This window comes from Xyrauchen texanus, chromosome 25 (assembly GCF_025860055.1).
Source record: "Xyrauchen texanus isolate HMW12.3.18 chromosome 25, RBS_HiC_50CHRs, whole genome shotgun sequence".
In the NCBI taxonomy this organism is placed as follows: domain Eukaryota; kingdom Metazoa; phylum Chordata; class Actinopteri; order Cypriniformes; family Catostomidae; genus Xyrauchen; species Xyrauchen texanus.
Window position 1 is genome coordinate 33199281 of NC_068300.1, and position 16431 is coordinate 33215711.

General features: G+C 39.9%; 1 protein-coding gene across 4 annotated transcripts in view; it reads right to left on the bottom strand.

Annotated features, from left to right (window-relative positions):
• Nucleotides 1–16431, bottom strand: part of LOC127619191 (extracellular sulfatase Sulf-2-like) — a 246908-nt gene that overhangs the window by 22554 nt on the left and 207923 nt on the right. For all 4 annotated transcript variants that reach the window (XM_052091991.1, XM_052091992.1, XM_052091994.1 and 1 more), the window contains 4 exons: nucleotides 15157–15332; nucleotides 11230–11358; nucleotides 1039–1095; nucleotides 708–840 (listed from right to left, as the gene is read on the bottom strand). In XM_052091991.1, coding sequence (XP_051947951.1) covers nucleotides 708–840; nucleotides 1039–1095; nucleotides 11230–11358; nucleotides 15157–15332 — 495 coding nt within the window. The remainder of the gene's footprint in view (nucleotides 1–707; nucleotides 841–1038; nucleotides 1096–11229; nucleotides 11359–15156; nucleotides 15333–16431) is intronic.

Below are 16431 nucleotides of genomic sequence, written 5' to 3' on the forward strand. Positions count from 1 at the left end.
TAATGGTCCTCTGGGAACTCATAAAACTGTGGTTACATTTGTAACCTTCATTACATTGCTCTCATCAGAACAACAGGGGTTCTACACCTATTAGTGTGTTAAAAAGAGAAAAGAGAGAAAGAGATTTATGCAACACATTAGGATTGGTGTGGTCTAGATCTGGCTGTTAACTGAAATTATGTAGGTTTAACCGCACATATTATGCTCTAGAGAATTGTCCCTGTAATAAGTGTACTGCAAGTTATTTCTTTATAAAATTATACTATGCTATATGAGTGAATATGTATGTAGATTGTCGACAAGGACAGTCCATGTCTTTGCGTGTCATTGGCGCATGTGTCTGCCTTTAAATGTAGTAAAAAGTGCAAATATGGGTCAGGAGCTTCAGTTAATGTTCACGTCAACCATCAGAATGTGACCGTGGCATAATTGTTGGTGCCAGAAGGGCTGGTTTGAGTATTTCTGTAAGTGCAGATCTCCTGGGATTTTCACGCACAACAGACTCTAGAATTTACTCCGAATGATGCCAAAAACAAAAAAACATCCAGTGAGGGGCAGTTCTGTGGATGGAAATTCCTTGTTGATGAGAGAGGTCAACAGAGAATGGCCGGACTGGTTCCAATTGACAAAGTCTACGGTAACACGCAATATTAGGCAGGTGATTTTAATGTTGTAGTTGATCGGTGTATGTATACGTGTTGTTGTACCTGACCGATCTGTTCACATGGTGTCTGGTACTCAGCCCGCTGGCACAGGTCTTTCACACGCTGGTATTTGGGCAGGTAGTTCTCCTCCTCTTCCATATCCTTCCCATCATTCAATACTTTATGCAGCAGTTTCCTGTCACCAGAGAAGAAAAGAAAACATTCATGTATTCTCAATAAACAAATGCTGACCTTTCACACCAAAAACCCAGAGCTCACAGGCTGTTTTCTCACACACACACACACACACACACACACACACACACACACACACACACACACACACACACACACACACACACACACACACACACACCGATTTGCACTGACTCACCCTCTCTCCACCAGGAATGAGTCTCTCCACACTTTTCCTTTCTTGTTGAACTGGAACCTGCAATTAGGAGAGACGGACAGAAATTGATCTACTGGCTTTGTTACTGATCACATGGAATGGCAAATTGGCCTGAAATTGGTCGTATCTCAGTGCACTCTATGATTGCCCTCAAACGGCAAAAAATGAAACAAGTTCAGGGTTGATGAAGGGTGAAAAGAGAAAAGTAATACAGACAAAAAAAGACATGGTGTCAAAAGGGCTCAGCTGAACAGAAATCCAGCCTGCACAATAAAGTGTTATTTTTTCCTCTTATGCCACTGATGAAAAAACTGCATGAAGGATTTAAAATGGATATGGAGGTTGTGCAACAGAAGTGCTCTGTGCACCTCCTGACCTTCTCTGCAGATATGAGCTATTGATCGATGCTCTCACACACCCCTCTATGATCTCTGCAGGAGTTTATGCCAATTTCTCGCTAATCTTGTCTTCGATGGTCATGCAAAAGCGACTACCACTTTATAATTGCTCATCTTGCAACTAACCCTAATAGAGATGTCTGATTTGTGAACAAATGTATTTTTAGTTATTTAGTTATGTAGTTATTTTTAATCATTTGGACAAAATGATTCTCAAATTCCTTGTTAATCACTTGAGCACAAGGGAAGACTTTGTGTAGGAAGTTTAACAGTGAAGTGGTAACAAAATCACTAACATTATTTGGAACAATGGTAACGTTGCATTTTAGCACTTAAATCCATTTGTGAGTGTTATAGAAAGAACAAACAAAACGTTCAGGCACAAAAATTTCAGTGTGCTGAAGTGCTGATGTGCTGTCCACAGATGTGTGATGGTTAAATGAAAGAAGAGGAGTCCGCAATAGAGCATAATAGTTGTTTTAACAATAACTCATAAACTCTTAAAGACAAACCTACCGTGCTCATGGAAGCCATCAGTCTGTGTTTTTTCATCTTTTTGTTTAAAAGCACAAATTCTGGTGAAGGACTACACTACCCATGAATCATGAAGGGAAACAATCCACTAATCAAAGAATTGCGGTAAACAAAGCATGTCAAGAGAGCTCTGCAACAACTGCCCACTCTCATGATGCACAGTGAATGACGCAATCGAGTCTGTCTCCCTACACTCTCAAACTACCGTATTTTCTGGAAATAAAGTCGTACCTGAATATAAGTCGCACCTGGTCAAAATCACATTGTTCAGAGAAAACAAACACGTCATATCTTTGTATGTCGCACTGACAGAGGTTAATAGTGCAGGCATTAGGATACGGGAGCAGCCGCCCGAGTCCCGACTTCCCTTCAGCTGCTCATCAGACATACGCCCTTTGAAGATTGCCTCAGCAAATACGCATCTCTATGCATAGTAACTCTATGCTGTATAAAAAATAAACAGCTATAGTCTTTAAGTAAAACAGTATGCCTTTTGTATTCTCTTCATTCATTAACGTTAGAGACTGTCTATCTGTGAATATTTCTGACATTAGCAAACTTTGCTCTGCACTAACTATCAAGTTCACAAACTGAATGTTTTTACGACGTGATGAAATGTCATTTTGTGGGCAAGTGAGGAGTTGCGTTAGACAGCGGTGTGACGTCCCTGAGTCATGTGATTCAATTGGTTCTCCCCATACTAATTGATAATTAGTAGAGATATAAAATGCTGTGTGTTATTTGCTCAAGAGCTCATTGGGATAGCTCCATATCTTAGGAGTGGCTGGCCCAGTGAGACCTCTTCGATTTATCCTCGTTTATTTCGTATGCTTTTCTTACCGTGTAGCGTAAAAATTTGTTATAGTTATCTTATTTGCTAATGCTATGTTTTCCCTTTGTTAACCCTAGACCCATGTTACCATCCACGGTTGTGGTGGTTTATGCTTTACTGACAATAAAACAATTATCTTTTGAATTTACTAAGACCTGTTGTCAGACTCCCCTTTTTATGTTGCGGCTTTTAATGAGCCAGTCGTGACATAAAAATTGGGGGCTCATCCGGGATCCTACATGAGTAAGTAAATGCATAATGTTTTCAGCGTGTTTACCTGTAAATGAGGAGATTTCAGTGAGTTAGTGTGTCTCAGCTGGATTTAAATCCTTCCATCGTGGCACTATTTGTTATTTTCTTTGTTATTTTGCCTTTCTTATTTTTGAAGGTTATTCTGGATGGAGGTTTTAAATCTCTGTCGGGGGTACGCTTCGAGCTTTTGGTTTGAAATGCCAATTGTCTTCGAGTTCAGCGTTTAATGCCGCCCCGAGTCCGGTACACCTTTGAAGAGCAGGAAGGGTTAGTTAGTTCTGATTATAGGTAGGAACTGGAATCTCATTTTTCATTTAAGGTGACACTGTGTTATATTCTCTGTATCTGTTGTTTGAGATACCTGCCGGATAAATAGGTAATTTCGGGAATGACTTGTGGTAAGTCTTTGTTTATCTATTAACTAAGGTGGGGTTCGCACCCGGAGCGTGTATGTGTGACGATTCCTGGCGAAGTGGCCGACGGGATTTGTATTTTCTAAGCTCTAGTTTAGCAGCGTCTCACGCGTGTCTGTACTGCTGTTGTGTTTGCTCTGTTTGTTTTCGTTTGCAGAAATGTCGTCAGTAATTGAAGATTTCTTCATATTTCCTTCGGAAATCTTAATGGAGAAATGTACGAAGGAAGAGCTGTTGCAGATTGCCGAACACTTTGATGTGGAGGTAACCAGTAGTGATAAGAGACGTAAGGAAACTCTGATGGAAACTGTGAAAAGCGCACTTTCCGAGCGGGGTATTTTAGAGGTAAGATCTCGACTTATTCATTCTGAAGAGACTGTAGTCTCTCCTCCTTCTGAAACGGACAGTTTAAATGCAAAGTTTGGTGAAATGTCTTTGCAAGAGAAGCAGTTGTGTGTTGATGCGGATAAACTTCGTGCCCAGCGTGACGCGTGTGCACTGAAGGAGAAAGAGCTAGAAAATGATTTTGAAATAAAGAAGTTACAACACAATTTAGAATTACGTAAGCTGGAGTTACAGATTGAAAAGGAAAGGGAAGAAAGATCGTTTCAGCTGAGGAAACTTGAGTTGGAGCTGAATGCACAAACTGTTGAAGTTCCACTTCACGTTGAACCAGTGCTCGCGACACCTGTGTTTGATGTTTACAAAAACATTAGACTAGTGCCGCAGTTCTTAGAGTAGGAAGTAGAGAAATATTTCCAACATTTTGATCGTGTTGCACAGTCTTTAAAATGGCCTAAAGAATTTTGGACGTTGCTGTTGCAATGTGTTTTAGTCGGGAGAGCACAAGAGGTGTATTCAGCACTGACTATAGAACAGAGTAGTGAGTATGAAGTCGTTAAGTCTGCTATTTTACATGCTTATGAATTGGCACCTGAAGCATACCGTCAGAAATTTTAAACCTGAACAGTGTTCTTATCCAGAATTCGCTAGAGAGAAAGAGAATCTGTTTGACCGCTGGTGTGCCTCAGTAAAGGTAAACACTAAAGAACAGCTTCGAGAACTAATTCTGTTGGAAGAGTTTAAAAATCCAAGATCCGTTGCTATGTACCTAAATGAACATAAAGTGAGTACATTATCAGATGCTGCTCTAATGGCAGATGAATTTGTCCTCACCCATCACATTTTTGTCAGTCACTCAGATCAGAGTAGGTCCAGATTGAGTGTCTCTGCTAAAAATAAAAAGCCTGTGAAAGTTGCGTCAAATTCTGCTGACAATACCTCAGCTACACGCACAAAAGGTGAGATGGTTTGCTTTTATTGTAAAAAGGTGGGACATAAAATTTCGGACTGTATTATTCTCAAAAAGAAAGAGAAAGCTGCTAAACCTGTTGGTTTAATTTCCACGTCAGGTAGGAAACCTGTTGGTCAATTTAATAAGCAGGTTGAACAGGTGTATGTCACTGAGTTGAAGAATGTTAAAAATGACTCTGATTTTTCACCGTTCCTCTCTGAAGGGACTGTGTCGTTGCCTAATTCTGAGGAGACTGTGCCGGTACGTATTCTCAGAGATACTGGTGCAGCGCAATCCTTTTTGTCGAAAGGACTTTTGTCTTTGTCTGAACGTACTGCTACAGGAACACATGTATTGGTGAGAGGGCTAGAGATGGGGTTCATGGAAGTTCCTCTACACCGCATTCACTTAAATTCCAAACTAGTCTCAGGTGATGTAGTAGTTGGAGTTCGTGAGATGCTTCCTGTTCCTGGAGTCACTTTCATACTCGGAAATGATTTAGCCGGGGGAAAAGTCTGGGAAAAGACAGATGCTGGTGTTCCACCCATAGTAGGTTCTACTGTAGAGAAATGGGTTGCGTCTTCTGACCGTCCTGATTTATTTCCCGCCTGTGCAATAACTCGAGCGATGGCGAATAAAAATATGCCAGATGAAGTGGAAAGTGTTCTTTGCGATACTTTTATGGTTTCTGAAAATGATTCTCAGCCAGAACTTAGTACAGTGTGTACTGAAACTGAAAATATGGTCGCTAAGTATGAGTTACAGTCTGTTGTGGATCGTGGGATGAATAAGTCCGATTCCATATTTGAAGGTCTGTGTATTTGTGATGACCAAAATGACACTTGTTCTTTATCTCCACTTTATAGTGTGACTTGAGATGACCTGATTAAAGCGCAGCAGTCGGATGATACACTTCAGGAATTATTCTCTTTAATCCGAGAAGTGGGTGATAAAACTTCATCTCCCTTCTACTTCCTCAAAGACGGTTTGCTGTGTAAACATCAACCTATGAACTCTGATTTTTCACTTGAACCGAGGATCCAAATTGTAGTTCCTCTTAGTTTTCGCCAACCCATCTTACAGCTAACACACCAAGGCATTGCAGGTCACATGGGGGTACGAAAAACCTGTGATAGAGTTCTAAGGAAATTTTATTGGCCTAGAATCAAGAGAGATGTGGTTAACTACGTTCGGTCATGCCATACTTGTCAAATGACTGGAAAGCCGAATCAAAAAGTTCCAACAGCTCCTTTACAGCCTATTGCTGCAGTTACCACCCCTTTTGAACACTTGATTATCGATTGTGTTGGTCCTTTACCACGATCTAAGAGTGGAAATGCTTATTTACTTACGGTAATGTGTCAGTCTACATGTTATCCTGCAGCTTATCCTCTTAGATCGATTACTACTAGAGCTATTCTAAAGGCTTTATCAAGTTTCATGTCTATTTTTGGCATTCCAAAAATTGTACAATCTGATCAAGGCTCGAACTTCATGTCTCGACACTTTTCTAAAGTTATGCGACAACTAAAAATCAAACACAATATCGCGAGTGCTTATCACCCTCAGAGTCAGGGAGCGCTAGAGAGATTTCATCAGACTCTTAAGTCACTTCTGAGATCTTATTGTGTTGAACTGGATTGTGACTGGGAGGAATGACTTCCGTGGTTGTTACTATCTATTCGTGAGGTCGTGCAAGAGAGCGTAGGCTTTAGCCCTAATGAGTTAGTGTTTGGACACATTGTTAAGGGTCCTATTGCTGTCTTGGCAGATGAGTGGACAACTTCCGAGCCCTCCCGAGAACGTTTTGGATTACGTAAGTAGTTTTCGTTTTCGACTCTATGAAGCCAGAGCTATTGCTCTACGAAAACTAGGTAAGTCTCAAGCGAAAATGCAGAGGTTGTTTGATCGCAAAGTAAAGTATAGAAAATTTCAAACTGGTGATCAAGTGCTGGCATTGTTACCTGTGTTGACAAGTCCTTTTCAGGCTAGGTTTGCTGGACCTTATATGATTGCGAAGTGCCTCTCCAATAATAATTATGTGTTAAACACGCCAGAACGGCGAAAGAAAATACAGGTTTGTCACATTAATTTATTGAAACCGTACGTGAATCAGTACCTTATTTGTCTGTTGGTATGGTGACAACTACTGAAATGGTTGAGCCAAGTGTTTTAGACACATCGAAAGAGATTGCTGACAGTCCAGAGGAGACGAAAGGTCCTTCTCGTCGAGAAGTGGAAGGACGACTGAATAACTCAGAAATTCTTGCTAATTTTGCTTACCATTTGTCTCATCTGTCCGAATCAGAGAAGACCGATGTAATAAAGTTGGTAAGTTCATTTCTCTCTCTCTTTTCTGATGTTCCGACTCGAACTCACGTCGTTGAGCATGACATTGATGTTGGTGTAGCTCAACCAGTAAAGCAACATGCATATCGGGTAAATCCTGTCAAAAGAAAATTACTCCAAAAAGAACTGGAGTATTTACTTGCTCATAACTTCGCAGAGCCCAGTTTTAGTTCTTGGAGCTCTCCGTGTATTTTAGTGAGCAAGCCTGATAATTCATATCGTTTTTGTACTGACTACAGGAAGCTAAATACCTTAACAAAACCGGACTGTTATCCTTTGCCTAGAATCGATGATTGTGTTGACCGTGTTGGCTCTGCACAATTCATCAGCAGATTTGATCTTCTGAAAGGATACTGGCAAGTTCCTCTAACATCTCGCGCTAAGGAACTTTTGAACGTCTAGTGAAAGCCAATCTGACAATAAACCTCGCCAAGTGTGAGTTCGGAAAGGCCACTGTGACTTATTTGGGTAAGGTAATTGGCCGGCGTTGTGTAAAACCGATCCACGCAAAAGTAGAGTCTGTCTGTAGTTTTCCCATACCAACTACCCGTCGTGGGTTGCGACGATTTCTTGGGATGGTGGGTTACTATAGAGGCTTCTGTCAGAACTTTGCGGATATAGTTTCCCCGTTGACTGATTTACTAAGCCCCAAGAAACCTTTTGAATGGACAGAACAATGTCAGTATGCCTTCGAGAATGCCAAATCTCTGTTGGCTAATGCACCCGTATTAGTTACTCCGAACTTCGAGAAACCTTTTCTGCTTGCGGTTGACGCTAGTGCTTATGGTGCTGGCACTGTTCTGTTACCAACAAAGCACTCCAAGCGACATTGAGCATCCGGTCAGTTACTTTTCAAAGAAATTCAATCGGCACCAACAAGTGTATTCAACTGTGGAAAAAGAGGCTTTAGCTCTTGTTTTAGCCGTTCAACATTTTGAAGTATACTTGAGTTCACTTTATGGTCCCATTACTGTGTACACTGACCATAATCCTTTGACTTTCTTGGATCGGATCCGTGGTAAAAACCAAAGAATAATGAGATGGAGCCTTATCTTACAACCTTTTCACTTAGATATTAAACACATCCGTGGCAGAGATAACATCATCGCTGATGCTCTCTCACAAATATAAGAAGACCCATTAGTGGTGGGCGTCTTTTTTTTTTGTTTGTTCTCTCTTCTCTTCTCTCCTTTCCCTTTCTGATGTCCTAGGGCCCAGGATTCTGAGAGCGAAATGGGAGTGGAATGCAAAGAGATAAGTATCGATGTACAGTAACATTCGCAATGTTTAACCATAGGTTTTTATGTGTGCAATGATTATTTTCTTTTTTTTTTGTCGGTTCTCCAGGGGAACCTCCTTTTGGAGTGGGAGGTGTGACGTCCCTGAGTCATGTGATTCAACTGATTCTCCCCATACTAATTGATAATTAGTAGAGATATAAAATGCTGTGTGTTATTTGCTCAAGAGCTCATTGGGATAGCTCCATACCTTAGGAGTGGCTGGCCCAGTGAGACCTCTTCGATTTATCCTCGTTTATTTCGTATGCTTTTCTTACCGTGTAGCGTAAAGATTTGTTATAGTTATCTTATTTGCTAATGCTATGTTTTCCCTTTGTTAATCCTAGACCCATGTTACCATCCACGGTTGTGGAGGTTTATGCTTTACTGACAATAAAACAATTCTCTTTTGAGTTTACTAAGACCTGTTGTCAGACTCCCCTTTTTATGTTGCGGCTTGTAACGAGCCAGTCGTGACAGCGATCTAGAGCAGGCCTATTCAACTGGCGGCCCGTTTGAAATTTTCAGTGGCCCGCGTGAAGTTGTCAGTTGTCTTAGTGGCTGTTCACACAAAACGTATTTTGTGTCTGATCGCGCTCTTTTTCAGTTGCTTTCATGGGTAAACTTGTGCTAGACAGATGTCGCGCCAGATCTCTGTGTTTTTACAATGTTTCATGGAGAAGCGCCATGCTTTTAGACGCTTTGTGCTAAAAATAATCCATGATTTTGGCAAAATGGGAAGATTTAAGTACTAAAATCATGGATGACTGACAAGCATGAAATGTTCTATTCATTAATTTGGTCAAGAAATTCGATTTTCAATTTGAAAAGTCAAAAGTTTACTTCACAAACTTCACTCTTATTGTTCAATAAAAATGTTAGCATCAATCTCATTTACTATATACTAGCACTATTTAGTCGATTAGTTATATTTAGCATGTTCCAGAGATTTTTTCCATCTGGTCCTGCATAAAACCGGTGCCAAGACAAATTTGCAGATCACGAATGATCCACTGTGGCGACCACTAATGGAAGCAGCCGAAAGAAGAAGATACATTGGCAAATATCTAATTATTTTGCTATACAATCTAAATATATTGTTTCTATACTTTAATCAACAATTTTAAATCAATAGTTTTATATTTTTCCATCATTTCTAACACGATTGTCATTGGCAATGCTTCATGGGATTGCAGTTCATTCACTCATTAAAGACGTTAAATACACAGTCTTGTTACATTTTGTCTATTTTGCTTATTTAAGTTTATGTTGTGATTAATCTCAAAGTTAGTTGGTTTGATTCATGGCTTAGAACTCTTTTATGAAGGATTATTTTAAAGGTGCTGTAAGTGATTTTAGCCATTCTAACATCCACAAGACTGAGCCGATGATTTAGCCACGCCCCCTCTTTCCAAGACACCGATATCGCAGAGACTGACACGAATCATGTTCCCACGGCTGTCAAACACAACAGTAGTGAAATAGGGCCCTCAACTGACAAATTAAAAATCTGAATATGGCATTAAGTCTCAATTCGCTGCAACAACAACAACACTGTGAGAACGGGCAAAATGATTGACAGGCAGAATACGTCAGAGACCGCAGATGCATTTTTGTTTGCTGTTTACAGAGTCAAGTGCTGTCACAGAGACCGGTGAGATATCTTACAACACATTTAGTTCATTAATATCTTTCAGGGAGTCGGAATTTTTGGTATACAGTGAAACATCCCTAGTTGGAACAACACAATATCAGTCACAAACATAATCAATATGATGTAATAGTGAAAATATAGTGGTAAAATACTGTGCAGGGGCTTCTGGGAATACTTTTGAGTGATGTCTTGGTTTTGAATTTTTTTTTGTAAAGAATTAAATCAAACAAACTGATTTGCTCAAATTAACCAGACTTCCCAATGCTAAACCCTAAATTAATGCTATGGACATGATGTGTGCTATGACTTTTTTAAATGATGTACAGTACAATTTCCTATTGGCAGACCAAATAGGCACCAAAATATCATAAAGACTCTTTCGATGGCCAGCAAGCAGCCACCTAGCAACCTCTCAGAACACCCTATAAACCACCTAACAATGCCCTAGAAACCACTCAGCATACTGCAGCAGTCCCCTGGCAACCACCCAGAACAGCCTAGCTTCATGACTGAGTTTTCATTAGGCAAGCAACTCTTAGATTTTCAACAGGAAATCTGAAAAACTAGGTCTTTAATAAGTATTTGTCTGAGAGCACAAGGGATGTGGGTGGTGTACTCCCAATGTTCAAGCCAAACGTATGCCCTTGGGTGTACCCCTCCATTGCCCTGCCAGTAATTTTTCCTGAAAGACCTTCTTCTTCCTGGATTTATTATTTCCTGCCCACCCCACCTCCTGCAGAGATACACTTCTCTTCCTCTCATCTGAAATAAAAGCGATCTGCAGTCTAACGGAAGAGTGTCATCCATCAGAAGGTGTCACAGTGATGAGGGGTTCTGTGCCAGTTGGATGTTCGGCAAAGTGCCATCTGCTGCAACTCAGTAATTATGAAGTGAGCAGAGGTGTTGTTCTTATAGATAATAGGCAGTGCATTGGGCTAAAAGCAATGCATCATAGCATCTGAAATGTATCTGAAGTACTTCTCCTATTACATTACACGTTTGCAATCAAATCCTGATCCATTAACGAAGTACCGTCCTAAGATATTTCTCACTTCATCTTCTGTTTCACTCAGACAGGTGTCACATAAGGGAAGTTAGATGCATTGTGAATGGTGTTTCATGTTGCCTTGAAGTTAAATGCTGATTAAAAGCTGTAGGACACACCCTCACCTGTTCATGACACGATCAGTGTCCAGAAGTTTGAGGAAGGACTTGCCGTCCATGTCTGGTGGAATGTCTATCCCGGCAATGTCCAAGATGGTGGGGGCCAAGTCAATGTTCAACACCATGTGGGGATTGCTATGGAAACAGAGGAGGTTGCCATTTGACAAGGTGGTCAGAAAACTAGACGAGCAGAGCATGAACCATTGACTTATAACAAGATTAAGAGATAGACAAGAGTAAGAGAGAAAGAGATATCCTGTAATTTGAGAATGGGGTGAATGGAAGTGAATAGGGTCAATCCGTAAATGTAAAAATACTTTTTTATTGTACTAGTAATAGTAATTTTTATGTCGACCCAAGACGTAAGCAATGTACATAGTGAAGGTATAGTTCACTGATAAATGAATATTCTCATCATTTACTCACCCCCATATCTTCCCAGATGTGTATGACTTTATTTCTTCTGCTGAACATGAACAAAGATTTTTTTGAAGAATATCTCAACTCTGTAGGTCCATACAATAAAAGTGAATGGTGGCCAGAACTTTGAAGGTCCAAAAAGCACATAAAGACACCATAAAAGTAATCCATAAGACTCCAGTTGTTACATCCATGTCGTCTGAAGTGATGTGATAGGTGTGGGTGAGAAACAGTTTAATATTTCAATGTCTTTTTTACTATAAATATCCACTTTTACTTTCACATTCTTCTTCTTTTGTTTATGACAATTCACATTCTTCATGTATATTGCCACCTACTGGGCAGGGAGGAGAATTTATAGCTTATGAAGATATGGATTTGACCACTGGAGTCTTATGGATTACTTTTATGCTGCCTTTATTTGATTTTTGGACCGTCAAGGTTCTGGCCACCATTCAATTGCATTGTGAGGACCTAGAGAGCCGAAGTATTCTTCTAAAAATCTTTGATTTTGTTCTGCAGAAGAAAGTAAGTCATACACATCTGGGATGGCATGAGGGTGAGTAAATGATGATAAAATTTGTTTGGGTGAATTATTCCTTTAACATAAACAAAAGCCGCTTACTAACCTTTTCTGTGTAAAGTTATATCTCATTTTTACCCATGAGAGTGTAAAACCATAAACACTTTAATCCCGGTAAATGGCAATTTAAACAACTTTACAGCTATAATTTCACAAGTTTTAACAGAATAATTAATGTAAGTGCTTTTATAAATTAGAATCTTCACATTTCTGCCTTTAAACCCTCTAAAAATTGGCCCCATTCACGTTCATTGTAAGTGCCTCACTGGAGCCTTGATTTTTCCTTTTTTTAAAAGAAAAGGAGGGATGGGTCAAAATATATATTTTTGTTGGTAATCAACATTATGCTACAAATGCTGTTGATTGAGCTTAACTTGTATTGAACCAGAAATATGAATATACTGCACAATACATTTTTTAATCACTGAATATAATAAGTGAATAATGACTTCAATTTCAGTCTTTTCCTCAAACAAACCTATCATAGGTATTAAGAAAACTTGGAATATACTGTAGCTACTATGGCATATATGGTAACTTTTATGGTAGTTTTATGAAGATTTCTATTAGTTTTGAAGCTTGACACCCCACAGTCATTGTATTTTGTTGAACAGGAAAAAGCAGTGTGGACATTCTTCAAAACATCTGCTTTTGTGCTCCATTAAAAAATAAACCTGTCCAAGTTTGAAATGACAAGCTATAATATGCACAAAGAAATAATTATATTTACAAAGAGTGTTCTGTGCCCCCTTACACCATCAACATATTGTATGTGCCTTAAAAATGATGCAAGCTCAAGTTATTTTTTGATACAGTAGGAGTAAATTTCTGTTCACCACTTCAGATCCTGTAAATTCAGTAGAATGAATGTCTCTCCTGGAAGTGAACTACTTCTCCAAATACTTCTTTTCAGATATTTCAAGAGGCAATTTAAGTTCATCTCTTTAATTTGATTTAATTCCCTAATGGCTCATTTGATGTACCCAAGCTGAGCCTCTTTCGACCAGGCCAAACTTTAAACCTTTCTCCTCTTTTCTGTGCCTTCATCTCAGAGTAAAATGACTAAGCCTTGTGATATTCACATGAGTAGTCCACTATTGCTAATCAGCTTTTCTGAGAAACAGAGGGAAGCCAAATCAGGCAGCAGTGGTGAACAAGACTTCTGCCTAATGATATTAAACACTGAACCGAGAGAGTAGAGAGAGAGAGAGAGAGAGAGAGAGAGAGAGAGAGAGAGCAAGAGAGAGAGTGCTATAATAATATCTAATATCTAATTGAATATACAAAATTAATATATAATTCCAAATGAGCATTAAAGGCATTCTAAAAAAGCTCATAAAGTAACAGAGCTCAGACCTCATTATAGATTAACTCTGGGTCAACAACAACATGAAACAAAACAAAACTGATTGTACATGGTTAAATAGATTGTATGAAACCTAACTTTTTGAATCATTAATACCCCTACCACTGTTATTTTTCACAAATAACAAAAAGTTCCAAAAGGACCATGGTAATACAGTATTTTGGACATAGTGCCATAGTAATACTTTGAGGCATCAAGTAAACACCATAGTATATAAATATGTTAATTAGTAATGGTACTCTACACTCACCTAAAGGATTATTAGGAACACCATACTAATACTGTGTTTGACCCCCTTTCACCTTCAGAACTGCCTTAATTCTACGTGGCATTGATTCAACAAGGTGCTGAAAGCATTCTTTAGAAATGTTGGCCCATATTGATAGGATAGCATCTTGCAGTTGATGGAGATTTGTGGGATGCACATCCAGGGCACGAAGCTCCTGTTCCACCACATCCCAAAGATGCTCTATTGGGTTGAGATCTGGTGACTGTGGGGGCCATTTTAGTACAGTGAACTCATTGTCATGTTCAAGAAACCAATTTGAAATGATTCGAGCTTTGTGACATGGTGCATTATCCTGCTGGAAGTAGCCATCAGAGGATGGGTACATGGTGGCCATAAAGGGATGGACATGGTCAGAAACAATGCTCAGGTAGGCCGTGGCATTTAAACGATGCCCAATTGGCACCAAGGGGCCTAAAGTGTGCCAAGAAAACATCCCCCACACCATTACACCACCACCACCAGCCTGCACAGTGGTAAAAAAGCATGATGGATCCATGTTCTCATTCTGTTTACGCCAAATTCTGACTCTACCATCTGAATGTCTCAACAGAAATCGAGACTCATCAGACCAGGCAACATTTTTCCAGTCTTCAACTGTCCAATTTTGGTGAGCTCTTGCAAATTGTAGCCTCTTTTTCCTATTTGTAGTGGAGATGAGTGGTACCCGGTGGGGTCTTCTGCTGTTGTAGCCCATCCGCCTCAAGGTGGTGCGTGTTGTGGCTTCACAAATGCTTTGCTGCATACCTCGGTTGTAACGAGTGGTTATTTCAGGCAAAGTTGCTCTTCTATCAGCTTGAATCAGTCGGCCCATTCTCCTCTGACCTCTAGCATCAACAAGGCATTTTCAGCCCACAGGACTGCCGCATACTGGATGTTTTTCCTTTTCACACCATTCTTTGTAAACCCTAGAAATGGTTGTGCGTGAAAATCCCAGTAACTGAGCAGATTGTGAAATACTCAGACTGGCCCGTCTGGCACCAACAACCATGCCACGCTCAAAATTGCTTAAATCACCTTTCTTTCCCATTCTGACATTCAGTTTGGAGTTCAGGAGATTGTCTTGACCAGGACCACACCCCTAAATGCATTGAAGCAACTGCCATGTGATTGGTTGATTAGATAATTGCATTAATGAGAAATTGAACAGGTGTTCCTAATAATCCTTTAGGTGAGTGTAGATATCAAAGTACCATGTTATTAACATCAATTACCATCACTGTACAATTCTACCATCACAGTACCATTTGGCTAGTGATTTGGTAGGAGTGCACTCACCTGCCACCTGCCTCCACATTCGGGCCACGGATGTAAAAGGGAACTCTGATGTCAAACTCATATGGCATGGATTTCCCCTTGACCAGTCCAAACTGACCGATGTGGTATCCGTGGTCAGCCGTGTAGATCACATATGTGTTGTCCAGCTCCCCGGTGTCAACTAACATGTTATAAATCTACATTCAGACAGGACAGATGATCCATGAAGGTTTGGCAACATGGGACTTTTCAGTGTGAATCATACAGATTTGTATTTAATATTATGTACTGTAATGGTGCTATAAAATTTCTCTATTACATTGTATATCATGGGAAAACTAGCAACATGCTTTGTTGGAAATAAACCATGGTCATATGTTTTTAAACATGTACCATGATAGTACCATAGTATTTTTTAAGTACCCTGTAAGCACAATGGTATATACAGTTGAAGTCAGAAGTTTACATACACTTAGGTTGAAGTCATTAAAACAAAATGAAAAATAATTGTGGACCTCCATAAGTCTGGTTCATCAATGGGAGCAACTTCCAAATGCCTGAAGGTACCACGTTCATCTGTACAAACAATAGTACGCAAGTATAAACACCATGGGACCACGCAGCCATCATCCCATTCAGGAAGGAGACGCATTTTGTCTCCTAGAGATTAAAGTAATTTGGTGTGAAAAGTGCAAATAAATTCCAGAACAAGAGTAAAGGACCTTGTGAAAATGCTGGAGAAAACAGGTAGACAAGTATCTATATCCACAGTAAAATGAATCCTATATTGACATAACCTGAAAGGCTGCTCAGCAAGGAAGAAGCCACTGCACCAAAACCACCATACCAAAATCCAGACTACAGTTAGCAAGTGCACGTGGGGACAAAGATCTTACTTTTTGGAGAAATGGCCTCTGGTCTGATGAAACAAAAAGGTTACGGTTTGGCCATAATGACCATCGTTATGTTTGGAGGAAAATGGGTGAGGCTTGCAAGCCAAAGAACACCATCCCAAACGTGAAGCATGGGGGTGGCAGCATCATGTTGCGGAGGTGCTTTACTACAGGAGGGACTTGTGCACATCACAAAATAGATGGCATCATGAGGAAGGAAAATTATATGGATATATTGAAGCAACATCTCAAGACATCAGTCATGAAGTTTAAGCTTGGCCACAAATGGGTCTTCCAAATGGACAATGACCCCAAAAATAATTTCAAAGTTGTGGCAAAATGGCTTGTGGACAACAAAGTCAAGGTTTTGGAGTGGCCATCACAAAGCCCTGACCTCAATCCG